The following is a 15,676-nucleotide window of genomic DNA, read 5'->3' on the forward strand; positions in this document are numbered from 1 at the left end:
GCAGGATGAACTTCTGAGCAGATCGGGGATGTAAAAAACTCTCTTAACACGTCTGACACACAGGAAAATCCAGCAAGATATTCTTCAGAACCATCACAAAACTTTGCTGACCATTGTGTGTGAGAAAACCTCAAGAAAGAAATGACAGTGTTGCTCTGCTACCCTGAACAATGGACCCAGAGGTGATAATGAATGAGGTCAAGACAGCCTTTATTTCTACAGCACCTTTAATGCAAAAGTGCTTTACATAATCCTACAGGTACCCAAAATCCAAACAGATACATCACATAAGTTAACAATTAAAATACATTGAATGTATTGTAGGTTCTGCAGTGGGCAGTTTGCAGCATGGTGAGGTGGCAGAGCTGAGGGCTGGGTGGTGCAGTGATGGAGAGGGATGAGCCTGATTATCGGTTGGAGATTCAGTGAATTGAGCATGACCTCAGTATGTCAGCAGATCGTGTAACATGGAGCAGCTTCCAGCCGGCCTGTGTTGTATTGTGTTGGACACACTGCCTGCTGCTCATTGACTGTTCATGCTGAGCCTGCAGTTACACTCGGTCTGTTTGTGGAGGGAGGGGGTTTCTTTGACATTTCTGGCATTCATTGTGATCTTCTTTATCCCCACCACCTAAATCATTGCACTTCGTGGTTTACAGTGATTGTTTCAAAATGCAGTGTAATTTCAAAAGCAAATTTCCCAAAAGTTGCAAAAGAAAATGTGAATAAGCATGTTTCCTTCAGTCAGGGGTTGCACGGCCTTTATGTACTCCTCTGAAACAGGCTCATGTTAGAAAAGGGGCTTCATTTCAAATGTCCCATATTTAGTTTCACTTAGTTGATGCTGTTCTAATACTCCCTCCATGTTTACTTCTTGTGTTGATGAATTCAGTGGAATGTAAATATTCAGAGCTCTAATGACATCGGCACGACAGAGTCATGTCATACTCTTTCTTGCAGTTTCTTTGACGTTTCATCACTGTCAATGAAATTCGACACTTCCTGCAGAGGTTTCACATTAAAAGCATACCAATAGTTTTCTTTCCTGCTAGGCTTTACATGTGAACGCTCAGCAGGATGTGTTGCGTTTCACTGACAGCAGTTTAAAACTGATCTAAAAAGTGCAAAGTGATCAGTGGAAATGAAACAAATTAGTGTGTATTTGTGTAGAAAAGAGAAAGTGAGAGCAGCAGAGTGGTGAGTGTGACATGACTCACCATTAATAGATCCTCAGCTGTTATTTGAAGATTTACAACCGTAACTATTCTAGAACTGGGGCTCATCATTGCATTTCATTGCCGTTTCCCAGATATGGCATTTCTGTTGCAATCCTAAAACGAATGTCCACACATCATGTGATATTCTCATCTGCTGCTTTAATTTTGTATTGTATTTTTTGGCCTTTATCAAATTTTCTCTTATCAATTCAAAATGTCGTAGAAACGTATTTATTTTTTGGGAGTTCTGGCATTTTCATACAGGCTTAAAGCAGTGTTTCTCATAATAATGTACCACCTTTGAAATGTTCTGCCAAGTACCCCCTAATCAGCGCAAAGGGAAACAAAGCACAATACAGCGCCACGCCATCAGTGTGTGATTTACTAAACAACGACCACTAAAACACAAATGTTTAGAATCCCTCACTAAATGTGTGGTAAAGCAGTTTTGTCATCGTGCAGTAACACTAAATACACATTGTAGTTGCATTGAACTGTGTCTTTTTGATAAACCCTGACAGTTTACTGAGAAAAATGTTCTTCTCTTTCACTTCTTTCTCCGTGTTTCAGCTGGACTGTTGCAACTGTCATTCAACATGGAAAAAGGCTCCCGGTCACACTGCGCAAACATAATCGAACCAGATTGTGTTTGTTAGCATAGTTGGACATTTATTCAGAAATGAGGATTATTGAATATAAAATGTGGTTTATCAAACTTGCATTTACTTATTTTATTGAATTTATTGTAAGAACTTTAGGAACCTTTTGTTTTTTATCTCACATCCCCTCTGCAGTTCTCCAACGTTAACGTCATTGTCCAGTCGCTCTGGTTGTGGTATTGAATCCTGAGCTGCACAGGTCTGACCCACTGACCCAGCCATTAAGATGGAAATATTACAGTTAGTGTTTTACTAGGGAGGAATGTGTTGTCATTAGGCTCAGGCTCAGTAATGGGACACTGAGCTGTGCAATGCAACAGGAAGAGGCCGAGGTGGTGGTGAGGCATTTGTTAACCAATGTTGCACACCTGTTTTAGGTCTTTGGCTACTAAATCTACTTTTGATGACAATGACCGACACAATGTTTTTCATGTGGGGATAATTAGAACAGTAGCCTTGAGAGCTCAAGTACAAACACACAATAAGTGTGGGACAGAGTCCAGGCTGACACACAGGAGAGGAACAGATCTGGGTCCAGTCTATACTGGAGCACATTTGCAACATCAACCAATTAATGGTGGTTTTCTATGAGAGTTCTGTTCACAACAAGATATTTTTCAAGCTGTATGAATATATGTGCAGTATGTAGTTGTGTCTGTACATTCTCTGCTGAGCGTGTGTGTTCTAGTCCTTGTGCTTTTGTACACTGGTGCATAGAGCGTGGGAGGATACTTCATTTGACTTTTGCCATGGAGATAAGTAAGCCATCACAGTGAACGTATATAGTGAGAAGCACTGAGACGTGAGTGTGAGCTGCTGAACCTGTACCTGTGAATGTCTCACCTTTAAGCAGAAATGGCAACAGTTCTACTTCTGTCTTCTTCCTTCACCATGGCGGATGGCACCAGGTTGTAACTGCTATACCGCCTGCTTTACTGTTCAAGCTCATTGTCAGGACAGACAGACGAGGACCCAGGAGCGCAATTTCGAGATCAAGGTTTTATTGAACACACACACACACACACACACACACACACACACACACACACACACACACACACACACACACACACACACACACACACACACACACACACACACACACACACACACACACACAGGCACGGCAGTAGTACAGTTCAGGGATATTCTAAACTCGTAGTCGTAAGGCGGAAGGCAAGTCGGGTTTACCGGGGCTGGAGATCAGAGTAGTAGTAACAGATCACAGATCAGGAGTCAGAGTTGAAAGCAGACAGACAGGTAGGCAGGATTTCCGATGTAGGCTTGCAGATGATCTGACAGTGTGTGGACTGAAAAACAGGGCTTTCTATACAGGGCATGATGAGTAGTAAATGCAGTGCAGCTGGTAAGTTAACGAGGGTGGAGCAGAGACAGGTGGAGGTAATTGAAAACAATTAGTGGTGTTACCAGGCAGGGAGAGGGCTCATGACAGGACTGGATATCTTTCCTCATCAACGGCCACCAGAAATGTTGGGGGAGCAGATGGAGGGTGCGTGTGATTCCGGGGTGACAGGCCAGGCGAGAGTCGTGCCCCCACTGAATCACCTGAGACCTCAGATCTGCTGGGACAAAGAGACGGTTAGAGGGGCATGCACTGGGGCTCGGCTGGTTCCGGATGGCTTCTCTGACCTGCTCCTCAATGTCCCAGGTCAAGGCAGCAACAACACAGGGGCTTGGGAGGATGGTTGTCGACTCCTCATTGGATGCCTCATCCTTCTGAAACATCCTGGAGAGTGCGTCGGGCTTGATATTGCGGGAGCCAGGACGGTAGGAGAGCGTGAAGTTAAAACGGGTGAAGAATAATGACCACCGACGCTGGCGGGAGTTCAGCCTCCTGGCTGTCTGGATATACTCCAGGTTTTTATGGTCTGTCCAGACCACAAACGGAACTTTAGACCCCTCCAACCAGTGGCGCCACTCCTCGAGGGCGAGCTTGACGGCCAGTAGCTCACGGTTGCCGATGTCGTAGTTGCATTCTGCTGGAGTCAGTCTACGGGAGTAAAAGGCACAGGGGTGCATCTTGCCATCCTCTGCTGCTCGTTGGGAAAGCACCGCTCCAACTCCTACATTCGAAGCATCCACCTCCACCACAAACTGCCGTCCAGCGTCAGGTATTTGGAGAATAGGGCCTGAGGTGAAACGAGCTTTGAGGGTCTTGAAGGCTCTGTCAGCGGCTGCTGTCCACTGAAACGGCTGTTTCACGCTGGTTAGCGCAGTGAGTGGTGCTGCCACTGTGCTGTAACCCCGGATGAATCTCCTATAAAAGTTGGCGAACCCCAGGAACTGCTGCAGTTTCTTACGGGTCTCTGGAACCGGCCACGACACCACAGCAGACACCTTTGCAGGATCCATTTGAACGCTGCCTTCGGTCACCACATAACCCAGGAATGAGACAGACTTGGCGTGGAACTCGCACTTCTCTGCCTTCACGAAGAGAGAGTTCTCCAGCAACCGGCGTAGCACCAACTGGACATGGTGAGTGTGTTCTGTCTGAGTTTTTGAAAAGATCAAAATGTCGTCAAGGTAAACGAAAACAAACTTATTGAGCATGTCTCTGAGGATGTCGTTTACCAGCGCCTGGAACACTCCCGGGGCATTGGTGAGACCGAACGGAATGACGAGATATTCGTAGTGTCCTGTTGGAGTGTTGAACGCAGTCTTCCACTCGTCACCCTCTCTCATCCGCACCAGATGGTAGGCATTCCGCAGGTCTAGCTTGGTGAACACTGTGGCCCCTTGTAGCAGCAGTTCAAAGGCAGAGGAGAGTAGGGGTAGAGGATAACGATTCTTCACTGTAATGTCGTTCAAGCCCCGGTAATCGATGCACGGACGGAGAGAGCCATCCTTCTTTCCGACAAAGAAGAATCCCGCTCCCGCGGGGGAAGATGATGGACGGATTATGCCGGTGGCCAGTGAGTCGTTTATGTAGTCCTCCATGGCTTTTCTTTCTGGGGCTGACAGCGAGTAGAGACGGCCCTTCGGGGGTGTGGTGCCAGGCAGAAGGTCGATGGCGCAGTCATATGGTCTGTGTGGTGGCAGAGACGTGGCCTTGGACTTGTTGAACACCTCTCTCAAGTTGTAACAGGCAGGAACATTGGATATGTCGGGGGCGGTGCTGGAAGCTCCCCGGTCGATTGGCAAGATGGCTCCCTTTAGGCAGGTCCGATGGCAGCCCCTCCCCCACTCGCGTATTGTGCCTGTTTCCCAGTCCAGTTGGGGGTTATGAAGACAGAGCCACGGAAATCCAAGGATGAATGGAACTGGATGGACTCCTGGTGGTTTCCTGACAGCAGAATTGTCACAGGGGCCGTGATGTGAGTGATGGTGCCGAGATGGTGTCCATCCAGGGCTCGTGCAGGAACGGGTGGAGTGAGTTGTTGACGGCTCACGCCCAGTTGCCGCGCGAGCTCTGTGTCCATTATGTTTGTTTCGGCTCCAGAATCCACTAGGGCGGTCAGGGTGTGAGTTGTGTCGGAAAGTCGAAGGCGGAGCTGAAGCAGGGGTTTTCGGATGGGGGGAGACTGAAGATGTATTGAGCTCACCCGGCTCTCCCCTACACCTGGTGAGCTGCGGCTTTTGACGGGCTTGACAGGCGGGGTGTGGAACGTGGAGGACTCCCCCCGAATGCGGATGGCTGGTTGACTCAGACGCCCTCTCTCTCTTCTGCGGGTCTGGATACGCCGATCAATGCGAACGGCAATGGCGTCATCAAGTGTCTTGGGCTGCTCATGAGAGACGAGCTCGTCTTTAATGTAGTCCGCCAGGCTGTGGAGGAAGGCGTGCACCAGTGCCTCGGAGTTCCACGAGCTGCAACTTGCCAGGGTACGAAAGTCTATGGAGAAGTCTGCCACCGTCCGATTGCCCTGGCGGGTGGTCAGCAGTGCCTGTGATGCTTCGGTTGTTGTTGAACCTAAGTCAAAGACCTTTAACATCTCCTCTTCGAAGGCACAGGCTGGGGTCTGCCGGTCGAACTCTGCCGCTCCCCACAACCGAGCTCGGCCGGTGAGATGGGTAATGACGTAACCCACCCTGGCTCCCTCCGTCGAGAAGGTCCTGGGCTGTAATGCGAACTGCACTCGGCAGCTGGTCAGGAAGGCTCGAATCTGCTTCGGGTCACCGTCAAAGCGTTCCGGATGGCCAATCCTCGGTTCTGGAGGCGGTACTGCCGGAACTGCAGCATTGGACCCTGAAGCAGCTGGAGAAGACACAACAGCGGGATGGAGTAGGGCAGACGGTACTGGAACAGACGAAGCAGGAGTGGCCGCATTGGTGAGTAGCAGCAGGACGTGGGCTAGTAGTGGTTGTTGCTGGTTAAATTGTTGTTGGCTGCTGAGTTGGAGCAGGGAAGCGATATCTCCGGTCATCCGATTGATGTCTCCCTCAGTGCGTTCCAGTTGCTGTAGGACAGACATCTCAGTCTCTACCTGCATGCTGGTCTGAGCGTGCGCTGGGTCCATGATGGTCAGATCATTCTGTCAGGACAGACAGACGAGGACCCAGGAGCGCAATTTCGAGATCAAGGTTTTATTGAAAACACACACACACAACAGGGCCGAATGAGGCACGGCAGTAGTACAGTTCAGGGATATTCTAAACTCGTAGTCGTAAGTTGGAAGGCAAGTCGGGGAGAGGGCTCATGACACTCATGGGATGAAGAGCAACGGCCGATGGTGTAACTCCATCACTCACCCAGTGACACACTTTTGCGTTTATAGGGCTGCCTCCCGCTTTTCTGTGGTCCAACCAAAAGGTATGGAACACATTAATGCACAGAGAATAAACCCTTTGTACTGAAATGATGCCAGGACCTTTCCTCTGGCACCAAACAAGTGGAACGATTTTCAATATGTTGATTATTCCATCCAACACAACAACCAGAGTTGATCATTTAGCGATTCGGAAGATTTGACTAATAGTAAAGTCAAAATAAAAAGAGAATTGCTAACCAACGTAAAAAATAATATTAACATGGTCATTTATTTCAACTCTTTTTCAAAGCAGTTGTGTTGATCTTACTTGATGTTGAAGAGAAGGTCTCATTTAGCTTCAGAGATCTGTGGGCCCCTGGAGGCCCCGGCTGTTTCTCCCACTGTCTGCATTCTGTGAGGGAGTAATTAGTGAGTCCTTTGTAACTCAATGATACATTTATTTAGGAATATGGACCATGTGATCAAAGTATAAACTGAATAATAAAGTAGTTTAACCAGATTTTTAACTCAGCAGCCTCTACAATAAATATGATGTAATACAAAACCCTAATAATGCAAGAGTCACCTTAATTGTGCATGCTGTACTTCTAAACACATTTGTAAGGTGGAATAACACACTCTTATGTTTGTCAGCATTAGTGAGGTTATATTTGAAGAATGTATTTTGCCCAGGAAGCAGATGCATTGTTACATATTAATATTACAGCAGCAGCATAGATCAGAAGGAGGTTCTGAGGATAAAAGGATGGGAGGGACAGCCTGGTGAGGTGGTGTCTGCAGTGATTTACTGTGCCTTCTATCTGTCTGTTTGGCTGGAAGCTATGTTGGCCTTTGAAGTGGCCCAGATGAAGGAGAGCTGTGGGCTCTGACATGTGAAAGCTGCTTATGATGGCTGTGGTCATCGTGTTACAGCACAGGAGCAGAAGTGGACATGTTGGCTCTTTTACCTCCACCTCTGCAACTGCAGGTGTTTCTCACACATGCTCCTCACTATACAGCTCTGTAAAGAGGGGAGCTGCAGCATCAGCTGATAACTCTCTGGAGTTCATGCAGAGCAACCCTTTCATATTGTCCCATTGTTTTCACATAATCAAAATGTAGACCTGTATGGAAATATGCACCATGTTGATTTATTGTTTTTGGTTCATTCATGGTATATTGTATTAGAAATGCTATCTTCAAACCATCTGGCTGAGAATGTGAGGTCCTAAGTGCAAACTGCATCAGTTACCGACAGTACTTGTCACACTGAAGGAGCCTGGAGCGCCCTCAGTGTTGAAGGCTCTCTTTCTAACATGGATTTCCTTGGTGCAGGACAGACCTCAGGATTAACCTGCTGATGCCTCTTTGATCAAGTGATTGATGACAGGCAGTAAGATGGAGAGATCATGGGAATCCTTCGGGCCAGTCTATCTTATTGTACTAAACCCACTGCTTCGTCATTTATATCATTTCAATCTTCAATTTACTCAGAGCGTGGGGCCTAGCCTGAACAGGTAGTGACTTGATTAACCTGGAATTCTTCTACAACATAATTAATTAATAATGAGCTGCTTTCCATTGATTGGTTTAGGGTTTAGGTCCTCATCATTGAAACCCTTCTTATTATACAATTCAAAACATATTGTTTGAAGATACTGCCAATAAAGCCCAGTGTCCAAGACAGGACATCGATATTGTATGATGCTTTATCCGAAGTGTCTTTATTTTCTTTAGCTTTAACAGTGAGCACTTAGTGGTTGCTTTAGCATACAGCAGTTCCACTCAGCAACACTTGCTCTATTAACCTGTCCAGCACTTGTAAACCAGCCCCCACTAGCTCTCACTTCTTCAATAGCAGATTCATTTCATCTTATATGTCGTCATTCAGTTTTGTGGTTAATGGAACGTCATAAATTACTTTCTTGATACTTCTCTGTCAGTGTGTTTGTCCTCCAGTGGCCCATAGTAAAATAACACTTAGGGCTGCCAATATGTGGTCAGCCTGTTGCCACTTCATTCTGTAGAGGCAGTCTGCCTCCTCATATTAGCTTCCACATCGTGTGTGTGTGTGTGTGTGTGTGTGTGCACTAGCAGAGAGCTGTTACTGGTGGCACTAAGCCAACTGGAAGGTTGCCATTATGAACGCAGCAGCATTGTTCTCCGATTAACACACACACACACACACACACACACACACACACACACACACACACACACACACACACACCACATACACATACACACACTCTATGAAGTCACTGACCAATAGACTCTTACATACTTTCACATTTACAGAAGCCCACTGTGATCAGGAATAGAAAATAAACATTCTCATGATGTTCAGGTTGCCCTGACTAACACACTGTGCAGTATGATATTATTATTATTATTATTATTATTATTATTATTATTATTATTATTATTATTATTATTATTATTATTATTATTATCTGCTTTCATGTCTTCTCATTTTAACATGTGAGATATGTCATGCTACGTCAACCTCAATTATATGACTTAAATCATAATTGTGGATTAATATTTCATAAATATGAACGAAAGTTCCCCTCGTGATGATATCTGTTGCTGCCGTCTCTCAGTAATATGCACTCGGTGTGTTCCCCTTGTGTAACTACCTCACCATAGTAGATACACCAGTTGTATTTGTGACAGAGAAGATGCTCAAGTTGTCTTTTCTGCCCCAGTGTTTGATATTTCACGTTATAACTTACATCGTCTTCTATCTATCTCAGAATTCTGAATATTAGTGAAGATCTTCAGATGTCTTCTGATTGTATCTCATGATTGTGTTGCTGCCCTGCATCTCTCTCCCTCTTCTCAACGTGCACTCACTGAACCTTTCTGTCCGTCTTTTCAAAATGATTCTTTTATTTCTTCTTAGTGTCATGAAGTGTTTAGTTGTCAGTGTTGAACTTTATTTTAAAAATATATACAATATGTACAAATACAAATATACAAGAAAGAAGCCTTAAAATAAGTACACCTGTGTTCACAGTGTTTGTATACACTTGAGTCACAGGGACAGTTTCTGTGAGAGGAGTAGGAGAAAGGAGAAAGGCCATGAGACAGCCGGGACTCCCTCAGCTGACCTGGTGACTGACAGCCTGAGAGCAGCCGGGGAGCCTCCAGGTTCATCTGAACCCAGTGTCCTTCAGCCTGCCTCAGCCTGTCTGTCTGTTCATTCACTTCACACACACACAGACACACACAGGGGGAAACAAAAACAAAGTAGTGTTCAACAGACAGGAATGCTGCCCGGTGACTTTTCTCTCTCTCTCAACTTCTCTTTGCAGGAAAACCTGACAAAATGAAGATTATAGCAAGTTCTTCTTATTATCGGAGAGATTCACTACTAAGCTCATGGACTGTGCAGACTATGAAGAATATTACCATATGAAAAATGAAATCTGTCCTTCTGTGCAGGAAGCAGTGAATACATGTGTACCGGGTGCATTGTGTGTGAGCGTCTCAGTGTTCTGGTGTTACTTGACAACATGTTTCCCTGGCTGGTAAAGGAACAATCTGACATCTCTTATGTTCATCCCTGTGTATCCAGTACATGCATTCAGCCATTCAGCTCTGAAACATAGAAATGCTTAACTACAGTCTTTTTTATGTAAACATTAAATGTGTTGCATGTGGGGTTCTCAATGCACAAGGATCATCTGGAGCTACAGCAGCTCTGATTTTTACTTTCAGTTTCGGTTTACATAGTGCAGGCCTCTGGCCTCATACACACACCTCAGTGCTGCATTCAGAACCCTTGATCAAGACGTTCTTGCTGTATGAGCATTGCGCAGGCGTTTTAAGGATGCTCTATGCAGGCTGTCAGTTTGAAACTAAAATAAAATAAATAATAACAATTACACAACACAACTATTAAACTGAATAAAGATTATGAAAGATGGATTTACTTCACAGAAAGCTCCAACACATATTCTGATTACTTTATACTTAATGTTACAATGCTGTTGAAGTGTATCACAATCTGTCTTAGTTTATAATCCATACGATATTTAGCGTGAAAAATTCCTGTAAAAGTATATCTTTTAAATTTAATAACAAAATACTCTCAATATTTTATATTTAATTTCCTCTTAGGGAATGATTACATCATTAATAACAACTTAATGTGATATAGTCATAATGTAAAAATTATGCCATGAATATTGAAGCCAGTTCAAATCTCTGGAGAATTAAAGGTTTCAAATATAAAAATTAATATTTTAAATTAATTTTACTGCGTGTACTTGTGTGTGCTGGCTGGTGTGTGTTTGTGTGCATGTTGCCGTGTGAGCACATGCTCATCATTGTCTCTGCATATATGCCTTTGCACTCCATGGGCCTCACAATTGATCCTGCGGCATTGTCATCCGCTCTGCATTTGTGCACTTAACATTTTTGCAATGGCTTGCTGTTCCTTTACCTTTCGATATTCCCTGCACCATGGACTGCCTGCAGTGCAGCACTCTCAATGCACTGACACACACACACACACACACACACACACACACACACACACACACACACACACACACACACACACACACACACACACACACACCTCCTCCCACCTCTGGAACCCTCCCTTAACAAACCCCCACCCCCCCTACGGTTTTCTCCTGAGTGTTGACCTGCTCTGGTCCTTTAATATTGGTGACAGCTAATACACTTCTAAATGATCAGTTATTATCTCTGGGGCCTCGTCCACAGGGCCCCACTGATTCCAAAGGTCATCCCTCTGTCTTCCAGTATTGATTAAGTGGGCCTGTTAACGTGGCTCTGGGCCTTACTGAAAGTGAACATTGCTACTAACATATTTCCATCAGCTGTGTCTGGCTGGAGAGGCCCATTTAAAAGCCTCTTTGACACTGGTGACGTCCCAGTGAATAGGGCAGCGTGAGGAGCATAATGGGTATGCCAATAAGGAAACTCATGCTACTAAAATATACAGAGGGCCACAGGCATGACAGACACATGGACATATCCTGCTGAGATATTATAGGTTTTATTCCCAGTCTTTATATTTATCTTTTCTTTTCAAATAAAGAAAATATGAATAGCCAAAAGAGCTCAACACAATGCAACTTAACAGAGTACATGCAGAAAGACTTTGACAACAATTTAGTATTGCATTCATGTGGCAATGGAGAAGAGGAATTACATGACAATCTTTCAGATGGAACCAACTGGAGCTAACAGTGTCCAGTGCAGCAGATATGAGTCAGTTTGTGTCTCATGTGTGTCTCACGATGGAATAACCGTGGGGAAGATGCAGTTATCCTACATTTTTATGTGCACTGTACAGTCTGACACAAACACTAATTATCACATGAATGCCCGACGTTACTCGCTCACATTGATGTCACCTCCGACCTTCTCGGGTCCCTCACTACATCCAGGCAGGTGCACACTGAGAATCTTTGCTGAGACATGCAGATACATTTTACTCACTCACGTTTATTCATTTGGTAAAGGACCCAGAGGTCCAGACATCAGGCACCTCAGCGGTAGCTCCCACAGAGAGAACATGGATTAACATGACGCACTGCTCCTGGCCTACAATTAGCTTTGAGATGCCATTTACTCTGTGGAATGACCTTCACCTCCATTATTAAGATGTGATCATTATAACAGTTGTTATTGCAATATTGTAATCACTGAAAATGAAAAATACCTGCTGGATGTACATTCTGTAGCGATCATTATATTTAGGTGATTGCACCACCACAGGAGCATGACACACTGTCACACAGACGGAGCACGTCATGTGGTGATGTGGCAGATGCAGGCTGGAGGAAGTATTCAGATCCTTTACTTAAGTCAAAGTTCTAATACTACGCTGTAAGAATACTCCGTTACAAGAAAACGTCCTGCATTGAGAATGTTACTTAAGTAAAAGTATTTAAGTATAATTAGGAAAATGTACTTAAAGTATTCAAAGTTAAAGTACTCATTGCAGGAAAAACTCAAAATAATACAAAAAATAAAAATTGAAAGGTAAATCTGAACTATACCTTAAATGACTAGTTACTTTACTTTTACACACAAAACATTTGAAAAAAATATGATGTTTTGATGTAAATGATCCATAATTATATTTAAGTACACCTGAAGCAATTAGTGTATTGATCATTTTGTAAGTCATTTTGTGTTTAAATAAATGTAGTGAATTAAAAAGTACAATATTTCCACTGGATGTAGTGGAACACAAGTATGAAGTGGCACAGAAAGAAAATAATATATAATAATATAATATAATATAGTAAAGTCCAAGTATCTCAAATGTTTAAGTACAGTACTTGAGTAGATGTACTTAGTTACAAGATTTTCTCAAGCCAAGCAGTCGTTGCTGAAGATGGAAATGAGCTTTCAATGTTTATATAAGTTTTAACATTCTCCTGATATAACAGCAGATATCAGCAATACATGTAACAACCAACAGTGTTACATGTTAGATAGATACAATCTACCTTTTGTTGTTTTTCTTCTTCAGCTTGTTGTATTTCTGTGTGATCTGAGCTGTTTTACCATCATCGTGTGAGTTATGAAAATATGAGCCAGGTAATAGTGTTTAACCACTGATGAGAAAAAGTTGAAAGTGACGTTCAGTGTAATACAATACAATTCAAACAGCCAGTGAAACGCAAATATAGTGGAAATGTCATTTCTGTGGAGAGCGTGTTTGTGTGACAGCACAGTGTTGGTGGCTCATATCATTTTCACCTTTGCTGCACAGTTTGTTTTCATGGCTTTAACCAGCGGAGGCACATCACAACAGGAAGGTTAGAATAGTCCGTCAGACGAGTTCATTCCACTGGTCGTCTTTGAAGCTGCAGTTTTCGTGGTGTTGACTTGATTTCAGTATATTTGGAAGCGATTCTAACATTTTGCCCCTTTGTATATTAAAGAGGTGGACACAATATTAAAACCACCGTGCACCATGCACAGGGAATGAATGAACTTCACTGTATTGTATGTTTGTGCTCAGTGACCCTCATGGAGAGCTTAAATATGAAAAGCTGATGTGACGGTCATTTGGTCAGAGGCGACAAAAACATGCCTCTCGAAGGCGCCCAGATGCCCAAAATGCATTTTATTGTTGATATTGTTCTAGCAGCAGCCTGGCAGTGTGTGTCTTTGTGCTGAAGGTGTGTGCCGGGATATTTGTGCTGCTGATCAGAAGCTGCGGTGTGATACACTCACTGTGCTCAAGGTAACTCTGAGATTGTCTTGAAGGAACTTATTGTCCTCGCCTTAGAGGCCTCCCCACCGCCTGCTCATCAAACATGTCCTTTATTTTCTTTGGTGAAATGTTTAACACATTATTCATTTCTTTCTTTCTTTCTTTCTTTCTCAGTTGTATGAATTGGATGATGGTGAAAAGCGCAAAGAGTTTCTCGATGACCTTTTCAGTTTTATGCAGAAACGGGGTAAGTGTTCAGAATTCTACCTTTAAACTTGTGTTCCCCTCAGATTCTTGTACAAACAGCTCACAAAGGCAGACGTAGTGGAGGGCGTTCGCAGGCCTCCTCACAATATGATGACTTATTTGCTTTATTAGCTACTTACTGTGTGATGCCGTGTTTTCCCGAATTGAGGATTCGGCTGGCAACCGCTGGTTTTGTGGGGGAAATAGATCCGTGTTTAGACCCTTCCATAATATGAGGAAGTTAACCACCCAGCAGAGACTAAAAGGCACAATCACTTACAATGACTATTCTATTTTAGGAGCACAAGGCTGCCATGTTTTTGTTATTTTGAATTCCTTGTTCGGGACACAATGTCTGCAGATACATCTGTCCTCACCTGTCTGTCCTTGACTTACAATGCAATGGATATGGAATAAGGAAAAAAACGTTTCTTAGTGTAGTTTATTTTCCATTCTGATGATATAATCTGAATTAAAAAAAACAAACAATTGGTGTCAATTTTGATTATTTTTAGTGAAGTTTCAAATCAACTTTATTAATGCCAAGTTTATCCAAAGCAGATTCGGCTGTTTGTTTTGTGCAATGTAGGAAAAGATGCTTCTATTCAAATGAGTTCATAACAGAAATAAAATGTCATTTCAAATAGAAATGTATATAAAAACATTTAATATATTTTGCTTACAGAAAAATGAGCAAACGTATAATGAACAGTTAACAGCTAAACTCCAGATCTATGTCCTTAGTGTTTGGATCAATCGACTTTATTTGCACAACATGATTGTTTGACGATGAAACTTAATCTGAAGCTTTAAACTTCCGTTGGATCTTTGGACATCAGATCATGTGAGTGAGAGAAGTGATGTTTCTGATACTAATACCATTAGTCATTTTTCAGAATGAACATTTGTAATAGCTGACAATTCTTTTTACATATAAAGTCTTTCATTTCTTTTTTATTTTATCATTTTCTTTGATTTTTTCACATTGTAAAGAGAGAATCATTAATGATGAAAAGAAGAATAAAGGACCAAAGAAGACTTTCCAGACTTCCCTTGTTAATAAAAAGATAGAACAGAACATCATAAAAAGACTGAATAACCGTCACAAATCCCCAAATAATTCCAACTATTGAAGTTTGTAATCTAGTCCACATCTAACATGTACAACAAAATCAGAGAGTGTATCTATAAATACTCAAATAATAATCTTATAAATGACACAGTCAATGCAAATATAAAAACGATTGTTTTGTGATAATAAACAACCCCCTAATAATAGGATTCATAGGATAATGAAATGCTGACAGTTGAAGAACTACACAACATGCACAAAAGATTCAATCCCACATGTCAACCTTTCCTAGTTCTGTATGTTTACATTAACTATATTAATTATACGAATACTGTACACTATACCTCTCTGGGAACCATCACCTTATCGTGGTGGAGAGGTTTGTGTTTCCCTATGAACCTGAGAGCTGTGTTGTCTGGAGCCTAGTGCTCCTGGTAGGGTCTCCCAAGGCAAATTGGTCTCAGGTGAGGGGCCAGACTAAGAATGGTTCAAAAACGACTTCATGAAAGAAAGGGAAAGGAAAGGAGAGACCCTGCCCGGAGGAAGCCCGGGGCCCCCGTCTG

At 43.1% G+C, this 15,676-nt stretch overlaps 1 protein-coding gene across 1 annotated transcript in view; it reads left to right on the plus strand.

Moving 5' to 3' along the window:
* Positions 1 to 15,676, plus strand: part of arid3c (AT rich interactive domain 3C (BRIGHT-like)) — a 72,998-nt gene that overhangs the window by 40,114 nt on the left and 17,208 nt on the right. The window contains exon 3 of the mRNA XM_029440555.1: positions 13,970 to 14,042. Within this exon, the coding sequence (XP_029296415.1) occupies positions 13,970 to 14,042 (73 nt within the window). The remainder of the gene's footprint in view (positions 1 to 13,969; positions 14,043 to 15,676) is intronic.

The sequence above is a fragment of the Cottoperca gobio genome, chromosome 9 (genome assembly GCF_900634415.1).
Source record: "Cottoperca gobio chromosome 9, fCotGob3.1, whole genome shotgun sequence".
In the NCBI taxonomy this organism is placed as follows: domain Eukaryota; kingdom Metazoa; phylum Chordata; class Actinopteri; order Perciformes; family Bovichtidae; genus Cottoperca; species Cottoperca gobio.